At 41.0% G+C, this 20292-nt stretch overlaps 2 protein-coding genes across 2 annotated transcripts; both read left to right on the top strand.

Annotated features, from left to right (window-relative positions):
- The first annotated feature begins 4685 nt into the window (after nt 1-4685).
- LOC102699323 (probable serine/threonine-protein kinase abkC) lies at nt 4686-9630 on the top strand. The gene is made up of 6 exons (XM_040525922.1): nt 4686-5035; nt 5588-6902; nt 7105-7374; nt 8123-8278; nt 8544-8685; nt 9313-9630. The coding sequence occupies exons 1-5, from the start codon at nt 5007-5009 to the stop codon at nt 8643-8645; spliced, it is 1872 nt and encodes a 623-aa protein (XP_040381856.1). The 5' UTR covers nt 4686-5006; the 3' UTR covers nt 8646-8685; nt 9313-9630.
- Nucleotides 9631-17710: 8080 nt separating this feature from the next.
- LOC102716613 (uncharacterized GPI-anchored protein At4g28100) lies at nt 17711-20251 on the top strand. The gene is made up of 2 exons (XM_040526048.1): nt 17711-18395; nt 19543-20251. Exons 1-2 carry the CDS (start codon nt 17766-17768, stop codon nt 19900-19902), a joined length of 990 nt encoding a protein of 329 aa, XP_040381982.1. The 5' UTR covers nt 17711-17765; the 3' UTR covers nt 19903-20251.
- The last annotated feature ends 41 nt before the right edge of the window (nt 20252-20292 follow it).

Here is a 20292-nt window from a genome sequence, read left to right as displayed (position 1 = left end):
GCGGACTCCATGTCGATGCAGCCAGCGGCCGTAGCCCTCGCCCCGCTGCCTCACCCCACGTCCGTGCCCGCCGGCGTCCGTGCCACCGTGCCCGCATTTGCCCCCGCCCTCGCTACGACGGTGAGGAAAGAGACGGCGGATGATACGTGGGCCCTATATATTTTGTTTGGTGATTGGATTGCCACGTCAGCGCCACGTGTACGCCACGTAGGATTAAAACCGCTTTGGAAGTACTCAGGGGGATAATTTTTCTGGTATAAATAATTGAAGGTGTAAAATGTACAATTTTGTGGTTTGAGAGGTAATTCGGCTGACTAGGATAGTTCAGGGATATAATTCGGTACTTTTTCCTTTATAAAATATCAAACAATCACCCTGTGTTCTTCACCGACGTATTAAGGTCTCTTTTATAAAGTTTCGGACTGAGCTATCATCATATCACGAATATATAATTCGATCGTAACATTTATCGCCTTAACAAAGTACGGAGTACTTCATAGGATCGAGTACATAGCTTAGCCATACCCACGATGGGTCGATCGACAAGATGGTCACGACGATATGTATACATGACAATGATCAGAGGAGGCGCACGTGCAAGGCGTGCACGAAACGATCTGAAAAGAAGCTGACTAGTGACTACTAGCAAACACAAAATGCCTTTTCGGTCGATCGGTCTTCGACCATCTGAAAACCTTTTGATTTTATCAGATGTGCCCTGGTTTTCAACGAGGTTCGAGCCATCGACGGAGACTCGTCCTAACGAGTGGGGAATCTTGGAAAAGGAGGCGACCATATCGCTATACGGTGGATATATACGCTGCTGCGATCGTAGTGCTGGCAGAGTTTTTCCTCTGTTAGTGGTACGCCTTTTGATTTTGATCCACCTTTTACCGGCATTTTCAAACTAGAGAAAAGGATCGCCAATTTTGACATATATCTATCCGGAAAGAGATTGAGTGATCGTAACGTCATTTGCTGTAGCTAGAATAGAACATTATAAAAGGTACGGGTTGGTGCTTTTGGTCTCATTCTGCTCATTTCACTCATCTGTTTCAGTTTAATAAAGCAACCATTTCGGGTTTGATTGGGACCTGATATTAAGGGCATGCCATCAGAAACTCAAAATAAAAACTAATCCTATTTTTACGGGGGTTTTTTTTTCTGGCCAAACAAAGTTTTTTGCAGTTCCCTTATGTAGGTGCTAAAAAAAATTAGAATCTTCGCCACTGGATTATTCGCTCTCTACATCTTGAGCATAGGTCTCGTTTGGTATAACTCTAGCTTCCAACTCTAATTTATCTAGAGTCGGAGTTGTGTCAAACGGTGTAGATTTTTTTTGGAACGGAGTTAATAGAGCTACTCCTAAACAATAAACTACGGAGTGGAGCTGGATTTTTGCTGCTCCATAGCTCCACTCCACACCAAAAGACCCGCTATCCTCAAGTTTCTATATGTAATTACACGAAATTGCCACCTATCTACCTCTAATATGTTCTCTTCCTCTACGATGAACAGAATAACTATGCAATTATATGATTCTAATTCTAAACAAAAAATAATCAGTATTAGATTATATCCAAAAGAATATCTTCAATCATGAATACAATAAGTTACCAGGGTATTATTGTCAACCTATTACCGAACCTCTCTTCTAGAAGTCCTAGAACTAACACATCTAGTCAAACAGTTTTGCGCTGCTCCCCGGCTTGTACGGAAGTTAGCTTTCACTAGAGTGGGAGTTTAAAGTTAAGGGCCCCCTTTGAATCCCACGAATGAAAAAAAAAAGAGAAATAGAAAAAACATAGGATTTTGATAGGAATGTAAGTGTAAAACAGAGGATTGCAAAACACAGGAAAAATATAGGAATGACCATTTGATTGGACCATAGGAAAAACACAGAAATTTGAGGAGAGATATAGACTTAAAGGATTTTTTCCATGAGGTTCAACCTCTTGTTAAATTTCTTCTAAAACTTATATAGTAAGATGCATTCCATAGGAATTTCATAGAAGCTCATAGAATTCATTCCTTTGATTCAAAGGGCTTTATAGAAAAATTTTCTATAGAAATAGAATCCTCTAAAATTTCAATGAAATTTCTTTGAATCAAAGAGACATAAGAGCCGGTGTTCGCAGCCCTCGCATACGGGGCCATAGATAGCCAGCCACTCCCAATACATGATTCGTCTTGGCTTTAATTCGCGGAAGTCGGGGAAGAGAAAACGTGTGGGATATTGTGGCGGACGAGAGACGAGGAGGAGATATTTTGTTTCTATTTTTATTCGTACTTTGGAGGTGAACCGATTTTATTATTGGGAGCTCATTTTTGGGTATCTCAAGGAAATAATCCATCCATACCTTAAATCTCATCAGAAATCCTACCCCACCATGCTAAAAAAATTCTTTTGATTTTTGAGAGAGTTGTACATTTGAGAGCACTGAATAGTGACTACTGAGAATATAGTTTCTTTCAAGCTACTTCCGTGGCCCAAAGCATTCGAGGTCTGCAGTCACTCTTGGGCCTACAATTGGCAGATGATTCTTCTTCGGGCCTGCTTATACATGGATCTCTTACCCGAGGATGCTATGGGCCAGCATGCTCTATTTGGGCTCAATAATCTATTCGGCCTCTTAAAAATGTTGGGCTTATTCGTATTATCCACTCTTCAAGCTTCTTCCATGTGTCTATATAAGAAACTAGATGATTGGGATTGTACAGTGATATTGAAAACATGCAAATCGGTCTAAAAGTTAAATTTGGAACCAAAAGGAGATGGTATAACATAACATAGTTTTTTTTTCTTCGACGAAAGAAATCTATATTACAAAACTCAAGTGCTCATGGCAGCGGTTAAGACTATAATAGAGGGGAAAATGATCTTAAGGGTGTTGGGGTTATGCTCTAACCCTAGGACGTGTCCCTAATGGACCTAACTTAATACACGGTCCATTGGGCCTAAATAAGGTGACAACATCATGGATAGAGAATGGTCTCAGCAGTAAAATGATGATCGTGGCTTTTACAAAACATATATGGACATGAAGCAGTGGACGTGATAAAATCTCCATGAATTACTTGCACGCCTAAAACGAAGTTTTGATAAAATCTCCATGAATTACTTGCGCGCCTAAAACAAAGTTCGTATGAAGTTATGGTCATCGTCACAAGTTTGTATTGTCCTGTAGTCTAAATCCTACCCATGCGAATCATCGCTTTTGATCTTTTCTATCATTCCTAAGTACAACAATAGTGCGATCGTTTCTAGGTATAAATAAGATCATGGACTCAAAAATGAATTCAACTGATAATTAAGTTGACGTGCACGAGAACGAGTAATTGAACCACAAAGTTGTAATTGTAGACAATGTAGGTGTTTCGATGTTATTGATGTCCTTGTCGTTTCCATTTATCTCTCATCAGTCCAACTATCTAACAGACTAAACAACACTTTCCTAACTCTACCACACCGAAATTCGATGCACTATCCAAAAACATTGCAGTTCTGAAATTTGGTTGGGTGATGAACCAACCATACCAGAGGCAGTACCAAGCGTGGGGCAGCTTAGGGCCCATGCCTGGCCAAAAAATTTACTAGAAATTTACTATTTTTAGTTAAAATTTACTAAAAATTATATTTCATTGTTAGACCTAGACTTAATAAATTTCTGATTCCATCTACCATACCGCTAAGTATCTCCTCACCCCATAACGTAGCCGGCCCCGACCAGGCCAATCCGGCAACTCTCACACGAGCTGACGTGCAGGATGACAACTCCAATTTGGCTCGGTGCGCCACGACCCCGCAACGTAGACACGTTCCAATTTTGGGCATGTTCAGTTTAGAGTCCAGATAAATCAGGTACCTACTGGGAAAATCAGAATTAATTTGGTATTCCCAGAATCTTACCAAGGTCAAGTTACTTTAGTTTGATACTTTACCAACTTTTTATGTTTGTGGGTAGAAGCTTTTAGAAGTATCTGCTATTAAATGATTTCTTAACGTCCATGATTTATTGTGCATAAAAATATTAATATATTGCCTAAAACATAAAAAAATATCTTTTCGATGAAAGTTGCACATTTTTTCCTTTAGGGGCTATTCAACTTAATTTGATTTTATATGGAGCTATTCTTTTGGATTTAATTGTTTATTAATATTAATAAGTTTAAGGTAATATATAAAATTCAAATAAAAGTAAGGGGATGATATATTCACTTTCTTAAAGGTGTATAGTTTGTTAAGGCTGTGATAAGAGAGATATTTAGCTATTTGTTACTCTTAGAATTAGACGACAACATATTTATCGTTTGATGTAGACACTAATGTGCCTATGAAATATGATTCTAATGATAAATCTATTATCACTTCATGTAAAAGTGAAAAAATGTTAATAATTCCGTGATGGGGCATCACAGGGAACTTTTGGTTAGTTTGTTATCTCTAAAAAGAATTTTGGGAAGGCAAAGTTTGGAAGAGAATTTTGGTAACGACCGAACGGGCCGTTGTAAACTCGGGCGCATTAGACCTTGGTTGGCACGCCTGGGACTGGGAGTCGGCGCGGTCTCGTTGCCTCGTTGGCACGCCTGAGATGAGTTGACACCGACCCCGCGCGCGCCGCCCCGGGCAGGTGGGGAATAAACCCTCGTGGATACCCTCGTCTCCAAGAAAAAGCCAACGACACAACAAAAATCCCAAGAAAGGGCACAAAATACTCGCGCAAATCCGAAAATATAACAGAAAAAGAAGGGGAAAAAACTCCTCGCCGCCGACCCCCGCAAGCAGAGGAGCACCGCCCCGGGGGCAACCCCTCCTTCCTTGACCGCGGGGGATCGCGGATCCCGTCTCCAAGTCCGGCCATCGATCTCCTCGGCTCACCACCAGACCTAGGCGCGCGGGCGCGGCAGCGTCGTGGGTGGGGTTCCCGGCGGCGGAGCGTGGTATGGTCCGCGGCGGCGGCGGCGGCGGTGGCTTGACCTGGTGAAGTTTTTTTTTTGTTTTCCCGATGCTACGGCTGTTGGGGATCGGCGAGAGGTGCGTTTGTTCGATTCATCTCCCCCGTGGCTTCCGTCCTTGTGTTTCAATTTCAGATTGGTGGATCTTCGTCGGGGGTTTCGGATTTCGTTCGGAGCGGCTCCGGTTTTGGCCGAACTAGCTACTTGTAGGCCCGGATTAGTTTGCTGCCTCGCGAATTCGGTGCTAGCTTCTCGTTTTGCAGGAATTCGGAGATCATGAGATAGTGATTTAGTAAGATCAATTGGGCTTCCAATGTAGCGTAAATTTGAAAGTACATTGATTGTACATTGGGGGAGCTAGTAGAGCTTAGCTAACAAAGTTAGGATTTCATGAATTCGTTGTGCATTGCTGGAATTCGGAAACTGTCCATGTATGCTTGTTTTAATCCCATGTTGTTGGGAGAATCACAGAAACATGTAAGCAATTATTGTCATAGTGAATTAACATTTTGTATTACATATGCTGTGCCAGGTTCTTTGTTTTAACTGTTATAAACATAGGATTCTAGCAGGTGTGAATTAAGCTCGAGAACCAGCAAATTCTTATGTTCTGTTTTACCTTTGTAAGCAGGCTTTTGGCAGTTGGAACAAATAGACAGGCAGCCTATTTTTCCCAGCCGAGCCACAGGAGTGGCTACTACACAGCAGTGAAGGACAATGGATTGTCGACAAAGCGAAAGATTCCTGCTGTCTTCTCTAGAATGTTCTCGCATTACAAGGTAATTGTCAGAAAGAACAAAGCTGGGGATCTCAAGGGCAGAAATAGGATTTTAAAGGGATACCGTACCTTCTCTGGGACAATCGCTAATGCGCAGGCAACACAACAAGCCCAATTGGCATGGAAGCGGCTCAGTCATACATGTTCATACAGAGGTCCCAGGTTTCCATTCATCAGCCAAGCAGCATATGCTCTAAGCTTCTCCTTCACAAGGTTCCATGTTGTCCCTGGGGTCATGGCTCTAGCACTTGGCAAGTTTGCGTTGTCACGGCCTGTCCTGGCAGATTCACCATACATGCCCACAATGGAAGGCATAGTCACAAATGCGAGGGATACTCGCCATTTTCTGTCGTCCATGGTTTTGTCAATCTGGGAAGGTGTCACTTTGCTTATTAGAGCTGTGCACTTGGCATTCTTGTTCTTCCCTGCAACTGCACTGTCTCCATTTGCTGATAGTTTCAGTATCGGGTTTAGAAAGAGATGGCTTCGTCTTGTGCGTCATACCCTTGAAATAGCTGGGCCAGCATTTATCAAGTGGGGTCAGTGGGCTGCAACACGGCCTGATCTTTTTCCAAGTGATCTCTGTGTTGAGCTTGCCAAGCTTCATACCGCAGCTCCAATGCATGAATTTGCTTACAGCAAAGCCACCATCGAGAAGGCATTCGGTCGTAAGCTTTCTGAAATATTTGAGACTTTTGAGGAGGATCCTGTAGCTTCTGGAAGTATTGCACAAGTACATCGTGCTACATTAAGAGATCAGCATCCTGGAAAGCATGTTGCTGTTAAGGTGAGGCATCCTGGTGTGGGTGAATCAATCAAGAGAGACTTTTTGCTCATCAATCTTGTGGCAAAAGCATCAAATGTTGTCCCTGGATTGAGCTGGCTGAGGCTGGACGAGAGTGTCCGTCAGTTTGCTGTTTTCATGATGTCTCAAGTTGACCTTTCAAGGGAAGCTGCTCATTTGAGTCGTTTTATCTACAATTTCCGCAGATGGAGACATGTGTCTTTCCCAAAGCCATTATATCCACTTGTTCATCCATCTGTCCTTGTTGAGACATTTGAGAATGGGGAAAGTGTTTCTCGTTTTATGGATCAGATTGAAGGAAATGCTCGGATGAAAAGAGATCTTGCCCACATTGGCACATATGCATTCTTGAAGATGCTTCTGGTATGTATATTTACTAGTTATGTGTTTCGCTCTGTTCGTCTTTTCACTTGGGGTGGTAGTGTTCATATGTGACTGTGTAGGCTGGTATTGAGGTTTGCATTCATAAGAGCCTTAGTACTGTTTACTATCAGTTTTTCTAACTAGCACATGCTCCTCTTGGAATTCTGTCACTAAAGTTTCTGTTATCAATTTCTCCCTCCAGGAGGACAATTTTATTCATGCAGATATGCACCCTGGGAACATTCTTGTCCGTCTAAATGAGAGCAAGCCTAAGAGGAAATTGTTTTTCAGACCTAAGCCCCATATTGTGTTTCTTGATGTGGGCATGACCGCTGAGCTCACCCGAGATGACCGTGATAACTTACAACAGTTCTTCAAGGCAGTGGCCACCAGGGATGGTCGTACTGCTGCTAACTGTACTCTGCAATTATCAAAACAGCAAGGCTGTCCAAACCCAGTTGCCTTTATTGAGGTAAAGTCTACAAGTATGCTCTTGGAAACATTTAGAACTTCATATGCTATATTGCTATGTAAGTGCTGCTAGCTTCATTTCTTAATCAGGTACATCATATATCATACACAGAATAGGGGTGTGGTGCAGTTCTGATGCATCTTGTGTCTGCATACATATACATTACGGTATTAGATGGGGTTTGGGACTGTTCAATATAATCTGTAGAAAGGACAGGGCAGAAGTTTCAATGAGTTTTTGGACTTTGGTTAGACAGAAAATGGCTTCTTCAGTAGGGTAATCTTTGCTTGATGTAGTCAAAGATCCTCTGCCAGGCTTCTTTAGATTGAAGCAAATTCAAAGGAACTCTAGAGGATTTCAATTCCTAGGAATTTTTCCAACATATGTTTTTTGTTGATGCTAAATTCTTATGGATTTGTCTAATATATAACCCAATTCCTAGGAATTTTTCAAATGAGCTCAAACCTAATTTGAAATTAAAAGAGATGTGTTTTTTTGTTTTGACTATTGGAAGATTTTTTGTTATTATATATTCATACGAAGTTCCAAAAATGTAATGGTCAAAGTTACACCCAATTATCCAATGACCTTGAAATGTCAGTACTGTCAAATAAATAAGAACGGAAGGAAATGAGTATATTTCGCCTTCTCAGCCTTTGAGAATTGCATGTTGATTTCTAAACTATTGTTGTCATTTAGATACATATATTTTTTGTGCATAATAATAATGTTTTTATGTTATTGGTAGGAATTGGATAAGACATTTTCATTCTGGGGAACGCCTGAAGGGGACATTTTCCATCCTGTTGAATGCATGCATCAACTACTTGACACAGTTCGGCGCCACAAAGTCAACATTGATGGGAATATCTGTACCGTAATGGTTACGATTTTGGTTCTTGAGGTAAAATTACGTGGTAACACTTGAGATCTATAAATTATTTACCATATGTCATTTATTGGATTTTACAAAAGTGCAAAATTACAAAAGGATGCTAAGATAAATTAATCTAGGGAGATAATGACTTGCTAATGGGTGTGGTTAACACTTAGCAACTGCAACACCCTTTTCTGTGCTACAGGCTAATCTGACATCCCTAGCCTCCTAATACCTCGATGTGCCTACAGGAATTCACATGATGCTTATTGTGGCTATAATTCTTTTGTAGGGGTGGCAACGCAAGTTAGACCCAGGCTTTGATATCATGCACACGTTGAAGACTCTACTAATAGACAAGGATATAAAGCAACCAGTTGATTTTTTCTCATAATCAAGTTCATGCTTATAAGTGCCAACTCTACGAGCTTCAGGTAAGTGCATTTGTGTGAACAAGTCATCTTTTCCTCAAAGTTTGTGCTCCTCTCTTGAGAAAATTTTAGTATGCTTGTTCTGTACTTGTGTTCAATGAATTACACATGGTAATAACTGCCCTTCAGCATTATCATGGGAAACATGGTGTGTGGGCTTGTTTTTTAGAACACACAAACAACTTCTTTACTGACCAGTACCCCAGCTGGTTATACAGAAATTTAGCAAGTACATTCAGAGTAATGGTTTCTATATTAACTACCAACCGATTAGATGGCTGTTCTTTACAAGAAGTTGGGATATCGTCTCACTTGGGAAAAAGGGGAACCTCTTTTGTGGACTACTGGTGGCCAGGCGCAGATGAAGAATCCACTTGGATTTCCTCTGCAACTTTGGCTGCCACAGTATGTATCACATGGCACCGGTCACTACTTGGCAGGTTGACAAGATTTGGTGCTGGCCATATGCCATCCTCGTATCTGTACAGGCTTTAGAAATCTGGCCGTGCTTTATTTGCTTTTCCTCGTTTCATGCCTCAGTGTACATGCTAAACTGATATAATCCACTAAAATACTAGATTATTCAGCAAATTTAACATTCTAATCAGTGCATCTATCTCTCCTTGACAGAATACGTCAAATATAGCAGCAGCTAAAGGTGATGACACCATGGACAGAAGTTCAAACGTCAGGCAAATCTATACTAATTCCTTATGCCATGTTCTGCTCTCTTTTTTGAAACAACCTCTACCTGCAACTTTGCACTGGGTTCACGTTTGACAACCTTCAGTGCGAAAATTTTGTCCAGTACCTTGGTGGAGTAAACCATCAAAGTTCCTGTGTAAAAAATTCTTGTCAAGAAACATATCTTGTAGATGTAGCAACTGAATCATTCTTTATAACAAGCATAACTACGTTGCAGACTACAGAGAAGTATACGTCCAGCTATACTGCCGCAATCGTGATCTGAATCAGTTTTCTTCGAGTGATGATGAGTTAATATAATTATATAAATGGCATGGTTCGGTGTATGGTTGCCACAAGCTTGATCATTTTGTATGTATTAGCCATTCTTAATCTCACTGCAGGGCTGAATGGTTGGGCTGGAGGATCGAGGACGGTTATCCTCTTGGGTCCCCGCTTTCAGCTTTCTTTCCATGTTTCATCTGTGCTGTTTCATTGCGGCTGCCGGAGGACGAAGAAGCGAGAAAAGGTGCCCCCCCAAAAAGGTCTATGTTCTGTAGGATTAGCAGGATCCACTACTACACTGCAAGCAGAGAGTCCTGTCCTCCAGTGCAGGTTGTGGATCTGCTCGTGCAGGCTTTGGTCACTGGCGGCCGAAAAGGCTGTTTTTTGCCGAGCTCCATTCAGTCGACGGGCCATTGGGGCCAGCCTTTCAGTTAGGTAAAAGAAATATTGGTAACAAATTGCCATGGTCATGCCCTTAGCGAGTAGACTTCCCCTTATATATATATATATATATATATATATATATATATATATATATATATATATATAGCGATTTAAAAGTTAAGTCTAAAAAATAAACAAAATCTTAAATTTTATTCTAAACTTAAGGTTAAAAATTTAAATTTTGACTTTTAAGCATAAGCAAAAGTTAAAAAATAGAGGTGATACAAGTAAACCCTGGATATGCATGAAGAGATCACCAAGCTAGCTTGATCTGCGATAACACACCCACAGTCTAGCTTGAAAAGTCGAAACCACGTTTTTAAATAAAAAATAATATATGCATAAAATAAAGGTTGTAAGATAAGAAAAATCACAAAATCAAGTCGAAAGTTAAGTTTTAACATTCAAATTTTAGCTTATAATTGGTTACAATCTTTGCGATTTAGAGTTCTGATGTGTTAAAAAAGTTAGAAATTGCTCGTATTTACTGCTCAAATATATGGCATCCCGTCCCTCGTTTGGTATCATTGAATGACTTGAGCGAGGAATAAAACTATGAACTCCACTAAATTCAAAATGGTATCCTTTAGTTGTTGATATTTTTTCCCATTGCTCCCGTCTCTATTATTATATCATAAATATTAGGATCCCGTACGAGGGACAAGACACTTATGACATTTCTAACTTGCTCTCGACTTATGTCACAAGTTTGCCTCCAATCCTTACATCCTCCGCCCTCCTTCGAACTTTCCACTTCTTCCTCAGTCGTGAATGGATAGAAATGGTATGTTGCTCCTCGGTTCTTTAACCAGTCCTTGCTCATCCCTTACTATCTGCTTCATGTTGTTGCTACATGCCCCCATCCCTCTGTCATAGGGTGAAGATGGTGGTGGTTGTAGTCTAGTTCCTGGTGGTTGTCGAGGTCAGGGATATGATGTTTTGCATAGTTTTTAGGAACGGAGTAGTGGTCTGACTGGGAAAATCAGAACTAAAGCCTTCATCGGTCTGGTCCAATCAAAAGACCACTTGTACAAACCATAGAGACGGATCCATCCTTAATTACTTGGACTAGATCGGTGGTCAAACAAAAAACTCAGTGGAGAAAAAGGCTGGCAAGTGGGGTTCAAACCTACAATATATTGAAACAATGTGAGCTTCCTAAATAGTGGACTACACTATGCCTGTGTTTGAAGAGAACAAGTCATCCATTTAAACCTATTGAACTTCTTTAGATCGGTGGTCCAACTAATCAGACCAGTTAACCTATGGACCAATGACCTTGCCTGTTTGATGTTGGTCTGGTCTGAATAACTATTGTTCTCTCTCATTCCTTCTTCGTAGTAGATCCAATAGAGTAGGATGTCAAAATAACTACATTGGAGGTTTGGTTTAGCAGCCAACATGGTGGTGCAGCCATCATGCGTCAACAACACTTCATCATGCTTGGTTACCATCCACAAGTATCAAGCTCGATACCTACATGTTTCAAACGTGGTACCTGTATTACCAAAACCCACATGTATCATGCTTAGTATCTACGGGTATCAAATATGATACCTATGTAGGTACCATAGATACTAGGTCTAGTATCTATGGATATCAAGTATGTACCGCATGATACTGTAGGTGCCTAGTAGCAAGGCATGTGTTGTTGTTGTTTAGATGGCGAGGTGTCTCCTCTCCTCTTCTTAATTTCTCTTCTTGACAGCTACCTCTCCCCTCGCTTGCTGCGGCCGACTAGGTAAGGAACATGTGAGAGCCTAACTGGGTGAATAAAAGGTGGAGGGGATTCTGCAACCGAATCCCGTCCCCTAGCCATTCTCCTATTATGGCCGTGTTCGGCAGCTCCCACTAGCTATCTTATCCCTCTCGTTTTCCATGCGCATGTTTTCCAAACTGCTAAACGGTGTATTTTTTATAAAAATTTTCTATAGGAAAGTTGTTTTAAAAAATTATATTAATCTATTTATATTTTTTTAATAATTAATAATTAATTCATCATGTACTAATCTATTACTCCATTTTTCGCGCCAGATAACTAACCCACCTCTCACCTCTACCGAACGGGGCCTATATTCAAGACACACTTGATTTAGCAGCCAGTACAATAGACTGATACACGGTGTAGCAACTTTGCTAGGGGATGTTAATACCAAACAGCGTGACTGATGTTCACAATGGTGGTGTTCAATCCGTCGTCATACTGGATCATCCGATGAATTTGCGTTCTACTAGCACTGCTGCTGCTGCTAATCTCTACAGAACTGCTTATGAACAACGACGTCGTGGCCAACGAAACAAACTCAAATCAAGCAGCCGATTGTTTATTTGTTGTTACAGGGTTGTGGCATCTGATCAGACATAAAGAAATGCAGTTTGCTCCTCATTAAACAACTCTGGAAAATGGTCTTGTTATAGATACAGCCTGCAACTTCTCTCCACAAAAAAAAAAAGAAAAGAAAAGAAAAAGAGGATACAGGTTCTGGCAACAAGTTTTGTCCATTTTCCTCTTATAAGCCAGACTAATGCCCAATCCAAGCTAGTATTGATCTAACCAATGAAGCAACTCTCCAATCAAAATATGCATATCCAAACCCAAACAATCCATCCAAACTATCGCAGTGATACTTTCATGGACCACTTCTGGAGGTTCTGGTTTATAAAACAGATGCCCTTTATCACTATAACATAGTATACATGCTCATCATTTTTCTCCAAGCTCGGGTATCTAGGGCATAATTTCATCCTTGTCATCATCCTCACTGCATTCACCATGCACACACATTAACAACTCCATAATCCAGAGCCCTCTGCTTATTCCCATGCTGCTAGAGACAAGGGTTTGGAGCCCCATGACAAAGACTAAACAGAGCAAACCACAGCTAAGTGACAAACAAACACACATGCCTGGTGCCACTCCTTTCTCAGATGCAGCTAGCTAGCCTTGCATTTGCATTTGCAGCCTGTGATAGAATATTTCAGTGTCCTGCTAATCCTTTTCTTATAGGGCTATGCACCAGTAATAGTACTGTATTGTTATGCAGCAAGATCAAAGACAGGAAGGGGATCCTTGACAGTTGACATGTATATTCCCTACGCACAAGCATACTGAGAGAAAGGCTCTGATAAAGAAGCTGCAAAGTGTGAAGGGCCAACTCACATCTCAAAAGGGGGAGATCTCCACAAGGATTTGTGCTTGCTCATCATACAGTTGTCATTAGCTCTGTAGCTTTCAGTTCAGGAAAAACAACAACCTGGCTTCCTTCAGAAAAAAGAAAAACTTCTTTGCAACAACAACCTGGCTGGATTTTTATTGTTTCCAAGAAAAGATGAGAAAGTTTCTGAACTTTGGATGTTATTGGCTGTTGGTCTATGTGGTCCTTGTGATGAGAAAGGCTTTGGAGGCAAAAGCTTGACTGTCATGCAGAGCTGATTTCCCCATATCTCTCTGCCGTAGGCACAATTGCACATACCACATTTTTCTTTTGGCTTCATTCTCGCTAATACTATCTCACTCTAATGGACAAACACACGCACAAGAAGACACACAGCTCCATCATCAAGCTATGTGAGTACAGCAACTGTACAATGGCAGGCATGCTGCTGTGCTGCCAGTGTGAAGCTAGCTATCCACCCATCTCAATATCCTTTGCTGAAGCTACCATACCATAGTGCCACCAAAGGATTTCTTTGTTTCACCAACCAACTTGGCATGGTTACAGCACATCAGGCTCTTTTGATTTACAGTAAAAACATAGAAAACGTAGAGGATTTTACTAATATGGAAAAATTTCTGAAAAGATCATTGAAAGAAAGGATTGAATCATCACTCTCTTTAAATTCCCATAGTGCCACCAAAGGACTTCTTTGTTTCATCAACCAATTTTGGCATGGTTACAACACATCAGTTCCTTTTCAATTTGTAGAAAAAAAAACATAGAAATTGTACAGGATTTTACTCCTATAGGATAAAACACCGAGATTACATGAGGAATAGTATTACTAGCACGTTACGTACTATGATAATGACAGGATGATGAGCAGGATTAGTGCACAGGAGAGGCAGGAGACAGCGTCGCTGTCCATGTTGCAGAGTGCAGAGAGCCACGGAGCCCAACGCCCGGGCTGCCTGCCGGCGTCGTCGTGGCTCGCTGGCTGCGGCCGATCGCCGGAGTCACGTGAAGGGGTTGGTTGGTGAAGACCGAGAGAACCCCACAGCCGAAAAGCCTCGTCCTCTTCCCCCATCTGAAAACTGTGAGCCTGTGACCTACTCACTCACCACTCATCACTCATCACTCATCAGTCTGTGTCTACTTGCCGCATCTTTTTTTTTTTTTCTCGGAGCTCGTTGCTTGCTTCTTTGAATCCTGGTGCATGGTGGATAAACATTGCCAATACTAGTTGAAGCTACTAGAATTATCTTAGCTGTGGCCATTGCAAAATGTTGCTTCCTTCGTAATAAAATACAGTTTAAGTGCTTTTAAAATATAAGTATTTATAAATTGCTTAAAAATACTAAGATTATTTTGAAAGATTATCTTTTGGTTACTTTAGTGGTTATTTTTTGAATTTTAAATAGCTTAATTTCCATTTTCAAGGACCTGATGGACTCATCATTGAAATAATTGAAATCAAAGACACCAATTCAGAATGCTTATATTATAGCTATAAAATTTGAATTCTAAAAATACTTATGCCCCTATGTTTGCCTTTTTTCTGGTAAAATGCTAAACGAAATATTTACAACCAAAAATAATTTATGAATAAAACTTATTGTGTTATTAGTGATTGAAAAAAGCTGAAAAATAAGTTACGATGAAAACACAATATTCACTCTAAATTTAAGGTTAAAATTTTAAATTTTAATTTATAAGGAAAAGCAACAGAAAAGGACAATCAGTTTGCAAATTTTGTTTTAGAATATAAGCAACCATTAGCTTCCGTCTCTTGGATGTCCATAAATAAAGAGACGGAAGCTAATGATAGTTTTATCTCACTAAATTGCTACTGAAAACAATTTTTCTATATAGGTTGCATTCTTTTACATAGATTATTCCTAACTTTTTTTCTCGGCTTTTACATGTATGATTACTGAACTTTAAACTATGGTTTTTTGCCAAAAAAATCTATAGATAAGTTCATCATCTCGCGATTTTAGCTTTTCTGGTTAAATTCATTATTTACACCATTTAATAACTATAAAAAGTTAGATAATCTTTCATCTATAAAAAAACATGGCCTATGTTTAGTACAAATGATAGAAGGTTAAAAAAGTCAAGGCTGAAAAATAAACTATGATAAAAGAATCCCAAAATCAACTCAAAATTTAAGATTAAAATTTTAAATATTGACTTATAAACATAAACAGAAGCGAAAAGATGATGGTGCAATACAAATATAAAACGACTAGAATACATCCATTTTTTCAAATTTCAATATAAGCATCATGCAATTTATCTATTTTCAATGTATTTATTTACTACTTTCATAAAATCCAATTTAATGATTGCCAAAAGTGAATTTATTTTAGGATAAATAAGATAGAGCAAGCTAGAGTGATCTTATTTTGAGCCAAATGCAGTAGTAGAAGGATAAGTCGTAGTAAAACGGGTAATGATTTTGAATAATAAATAAGTACAAGAGGTAATGACCGAAGTAGTGATTTTGAGAAATAAATGAGTACAAAAGATAATAATAGAGGGAATAAATTGGTACAAAAGGTATTCGGTGAAGAATAAATTAGTAGTACTACATGAGTTGATAAATATGGAATAACATAGGATTATAGAATGACCTAAAGGAAACCAAAAAGGATAAAATCCCTTATATATTTAGATGGTGGAGTAACATATTACTCACTCCGGTCAAAAGTATTTATCATTCAAAACAAGATTTAATCAAACTACTAAAATTCTAAAAACAAATTTTCAAATAAATTTATAAAAATAATAAGTTGATGTTATATGACATTACCTCTCGAATATATTTATTTTAAAAAAGATTTGGTTGTCAGAGTTTCAGAATTACAATAAAATCTTATTTTAAACGACAAATTTTGACAGTCCAGGTATACCAGTAGAAATGACAGCCAGGCCGTGGGACCCGCGTGCAGCGAGACTAGCCGCTCTCGATGGTGAAGAACCTCATCCCCGTTGTCCGCCAGCGACGAACCATTTTCGCTTTCGCGCACGGAACATTTTTTGTTTTGAGTCGTGGATAGAAATGATGGGTGTACCTGGCGCCGCTCGTTTGGTTCTGCCGTGCGTGGTGCTGTTCCGCCAGTGTACGGGACAACCCTCTCGATCTTGACCTTGCTGTAGCACCGTACCACGTTACAATGTAACGGTGTACTCGCTCCTTCCTACGAAAAAACCGACATCGTGTCAAAGCATTTGATTATCTGTTTTATTAAAAAAATAAATTTTAAATTTTTTTTAAAAATTAGTCGCACATAAAATACTATTTATGTTTTATTATCTAATAAAAATAAAATTATTAATCGTAATTTTTTTGAATAAGACGAAGAGTTAAACATTATATCAAAACTGAAAAGTTGATTTGTTTTGTGATGTTTTGTGACGGAGGGAGTAGGGGAGAATAATTAAGCTCTACACGTATCAAGGGTGATTGTTTGCTATTTTTTATAAAAAGCCCACACAGCATATATATGTAAAGAAAAATAATTTATAAATAAAAGATTTATATACATATTTTTAACGACCTAAAAGTTAAGGTTGGAAAATAAATTTCACTGAAAAACTCAAAATCAATCTAAATTTAAGGATAAAAATTTAAATTTTGACTTGTAAATATAAACAAAAGCGAAAAATTATGGTGTACGTACAATATATAGAAATACATGAATGTGTGTTATCACTTGGGAAAAAAATTAAGGAAAGATAAAAATTTATAGTAAACTTTTTATGATATTAGACCTTATGTTAAATTTCCTCCAAACTTACGTGGGAATAAGTCATATCAAAATGTTGTACTAACGTCGTCCAAAATACGGTTACCTTTGACTAGGCACCTAGACATAGCTGCTATAAGTTGTAACAGAATGAGTGTGGTTAATTCGTGTCCAATACTACTAATAAAGGGTCCTTTTTTAGTGGATTTCCATAAAGTTCTTACGTTTTTCATTCGAACCATAAGAAACTTAGTGATTAACAAACTCAAAGTTCGGGGTTAACTATAGATAACTTGCTGAGACTCATTTCTAGAATTTTATTTATTTTATCAGATGGAGTGAGTACCCCGGTATAAATACAAATCGAAAATAATAAAGTACATAAAATACGGTATCATCTCACAGGATGGGTGGTTGTTTGGAAAACACTGAACATCGTATTTGTAAAAAAAAATGTATAAATAAAACTTTTATATATATTTTTTTTACATCTAAAAATTAAGGCACTAAAAATAAAAATACAATAAAAAAATCCTAAAATAAAATTTTAGAATTTTAAGTTCGTTGGTCTTGTGGTAATAGAGTACCTTTTGATTATCTCCAAGCCCAAGAAACCCTGAAACAAGGAGGCAAACATACCCACCCACCCTATGGCTTCATATATAAAAGATCCAGTCCCCAATGCCCACACACACCTGCTCAGCTCAGCTCGCCTCCGCCTCGGCTCTTCCCCACCACCACCACCTCGCCGCCGCCGGCCATGTCGGCGCACGTAGCCGTCGCGCTCTTGCTCGCGCTGCTCGCACCCGCGGCCGGCACCGACGTGCCGTCGTACCCGCTCTCGCAGGCGCAGTCCCCGGCCAACACCTCCTCGGGCGGCTCCTCCTCCACGTCCCCGCCCTGCCACCTCGACCTCTCCGCGGAGCTGTTCGGCGGCGTGGCCGCGGCGTGCGGCGCGGGAGGCGGGCCCGGCTCGCTCGACCGCGGCAGGTGCTGCCCGGTCCTGGCCGCCTGGCTGTTCGCGGCGCACGCGCGCACCGCGCTGTCCGTGCCGGCGCCGGCCCCGGCGCTCGCGGGCGAGGGCCTCGACGGCGGGGAGGACGAGCCCATGGTGCCCTACGACAACCAGCGATGCGTCGACGCGCTGGGCGCGGCGCTCGAGCGGCGCGGGGTGGCGCTGCCCCGCCCCAACGCGACGTGCGACACGGTGCTCTGCTTCTGCGGCATCCGGCTCCACCAGATCGGCTCGCTCCGCTGCCCCGCTGCGTTCGCCGTCGGCGGCGCCGGTGCCAAGAACGCCACGCCCACCGCCGCGGTGAAGGAGCTGGAGAAGAGCTGCCGCAACGCCTCCTACGCCGGCTGCTCCCGCTGCGTCCAGTCCCTGCAAAAGGTTCACCCCTTTCTTGCTTTCCCCAACAATGGCGTTCTGTCTCATCTTCTCCCACTAAAAATCTTTGATTTTTTTTCTGCCTCTTTTATGTTCGATTGTGTAGCACTACGCCATTTCTTGGTTTCATGGATTCCTCATCATTGGTGTTTTTCTTGGTTGTGCAATTTTTAATTTTTTTTCCATTGTGCTACACTCTCTCATAGTTTAATCTGTGCTTAGTAGCTTTGACAAGTGTTGTCATTAGTAGTAGTTGGGTCTTGTGATCTTATACTAGGAGCAAAACCAAATCAGCAGTGGTTTAGTACCTTTTCTTTCTCTGCTTTTAGATGCTTTCTTTTTGGGTTAGCAACTTAGCAGAAAGAGCCTATTTGACATCCAGGAGATCCCCTTTCTACAAAGCAAGCCCCTTTCTAACCACATTATTGCTTCATATGCTCCATGGTAGCTTGCTGCTTGTTCTTGAGCTCATCACTAATCATTAGCTACTTAATTGAAGCATACTACTTTTTTCTGAAAGCCTTGGGGGAAGAAGAACACCCACTAGTTAGTTACCATTGCCAGTTAATTACAATTTACAGGACCATTCCTTGCACATTAATAATAGAGTTGGGGGCATGGGAGAGAACCAAGACTAGTAGCAATGTATAATTGTATCAGTGTTCTAGACATGGTCCAGTGCCTTTTCAATGGAGAATGCTTTAGTCAGTAAAACCACCACGTTGTGTGATCTTGCAACACATTGGAAGTTGTTGATTATTAATTGTGGAGAGGTTGTCCTCAAACAGTTTGTCGGACATCCTCATTGGCATCTTAATGACTGAACCGTACTGTAGAGCTCTTCTTTGGACAAAAAGACCGTGCGTTAGGAAATTAAGCTGTAATCTTTGGCATTGCTCAGCTGCATCCGTATCTGTAGAGTGGAGTAGTAGTAATAGCTCGATCGAGAGAACGCGTGATCTTGCATGAACAAGTTGGTGTGCATGGGGAGCATTTAGAGCCTACCAACTTGGCAACAAAAACCTTCGTTGCAAGAACGTTGCTTGCATGGAGTACATTAAATGCGTTTTCTTCAGGTGCATTCGCCTTGTGTTCTTCATTCATGTTCTTCAGTGGTTTTCACCTGCAGTTTGTTTGTTTGATGCAACAGCTGAAGGGGAACGTGAGCCGGGAGGTCGCCGGCGGCGACCGGGCGCGGCGGATGCTGGGGCGGGACTGCCAGCTGATGGGCCTGACGTGGCTGCTGGCCAAGAACAAGACGGTGTACATCCCCACCGTGTCCGCCGTGCTGCGCGCCATGCTCTACAGCGCGCGCCCGACCGAGTCGGCCTCGGCCGGCGCCGCGCCGCCGCGGTGCAGCCCCGACCAGGAGAACATGCCGCTGGCCGTCGACTCGCTGCAGTTCGAGCGCGCCAGCGCCACCAGCTCGGCCGCCGCCGCGCTGCCCCGCGCCGCCAGCCTCCTGCTGCTGCTGCTGCTCGGCTGCCTCGTCCGCGACGTGTTCTTGTAAATTATCATGGAGGCAAGCAAATCAAGAACCTTAAGCCTTGTCGATAATCGATATAGTAGTGGGGTATTTTGTAGGGTTCGTTAGTTAATCAGTGCTAGCTTCTTCTATTGCACAGTGCCTGCGGATTAGCAGACGTGGCATTGGATGTCATGAGAGGGATGTGACGAGCTAGCGTCTCTAATTAAGGTGGTGGTTTGGTTTTATGCTGGGCTTGCCATGCCTCTGCTTGTCTGCTTCTCTCATTTTTGCGTGTGAGCAGTTTTCGGCATTGTTTTTTCTACGTCTATATCAAAATCTAATCATTTGCAATAGTTTGTGCAGAAATTAAGTTTAAAAAATTATATCGCCGGTTAATAAATAAGAAATATATAGACGTGGAAAGGTAGACAG

Source organism: Oryza brachyantha, chromosome 7, assembly GCF_000231095.2.
Source record: "Oryza brachyantha chromosome 7, ObraRS2, whole genome shotgun sequence".
NCBI classification, from domain to species: domain Eukaryota; kingdom Viridiplantae; phylum Streptophyta; class Magnoliopsida; order Poales; family Poaceae; genus Oryza; species Oryza brachyantha.
This window is presented reverse-complemented; position numbering and strand designations above follow the sequence as displayed.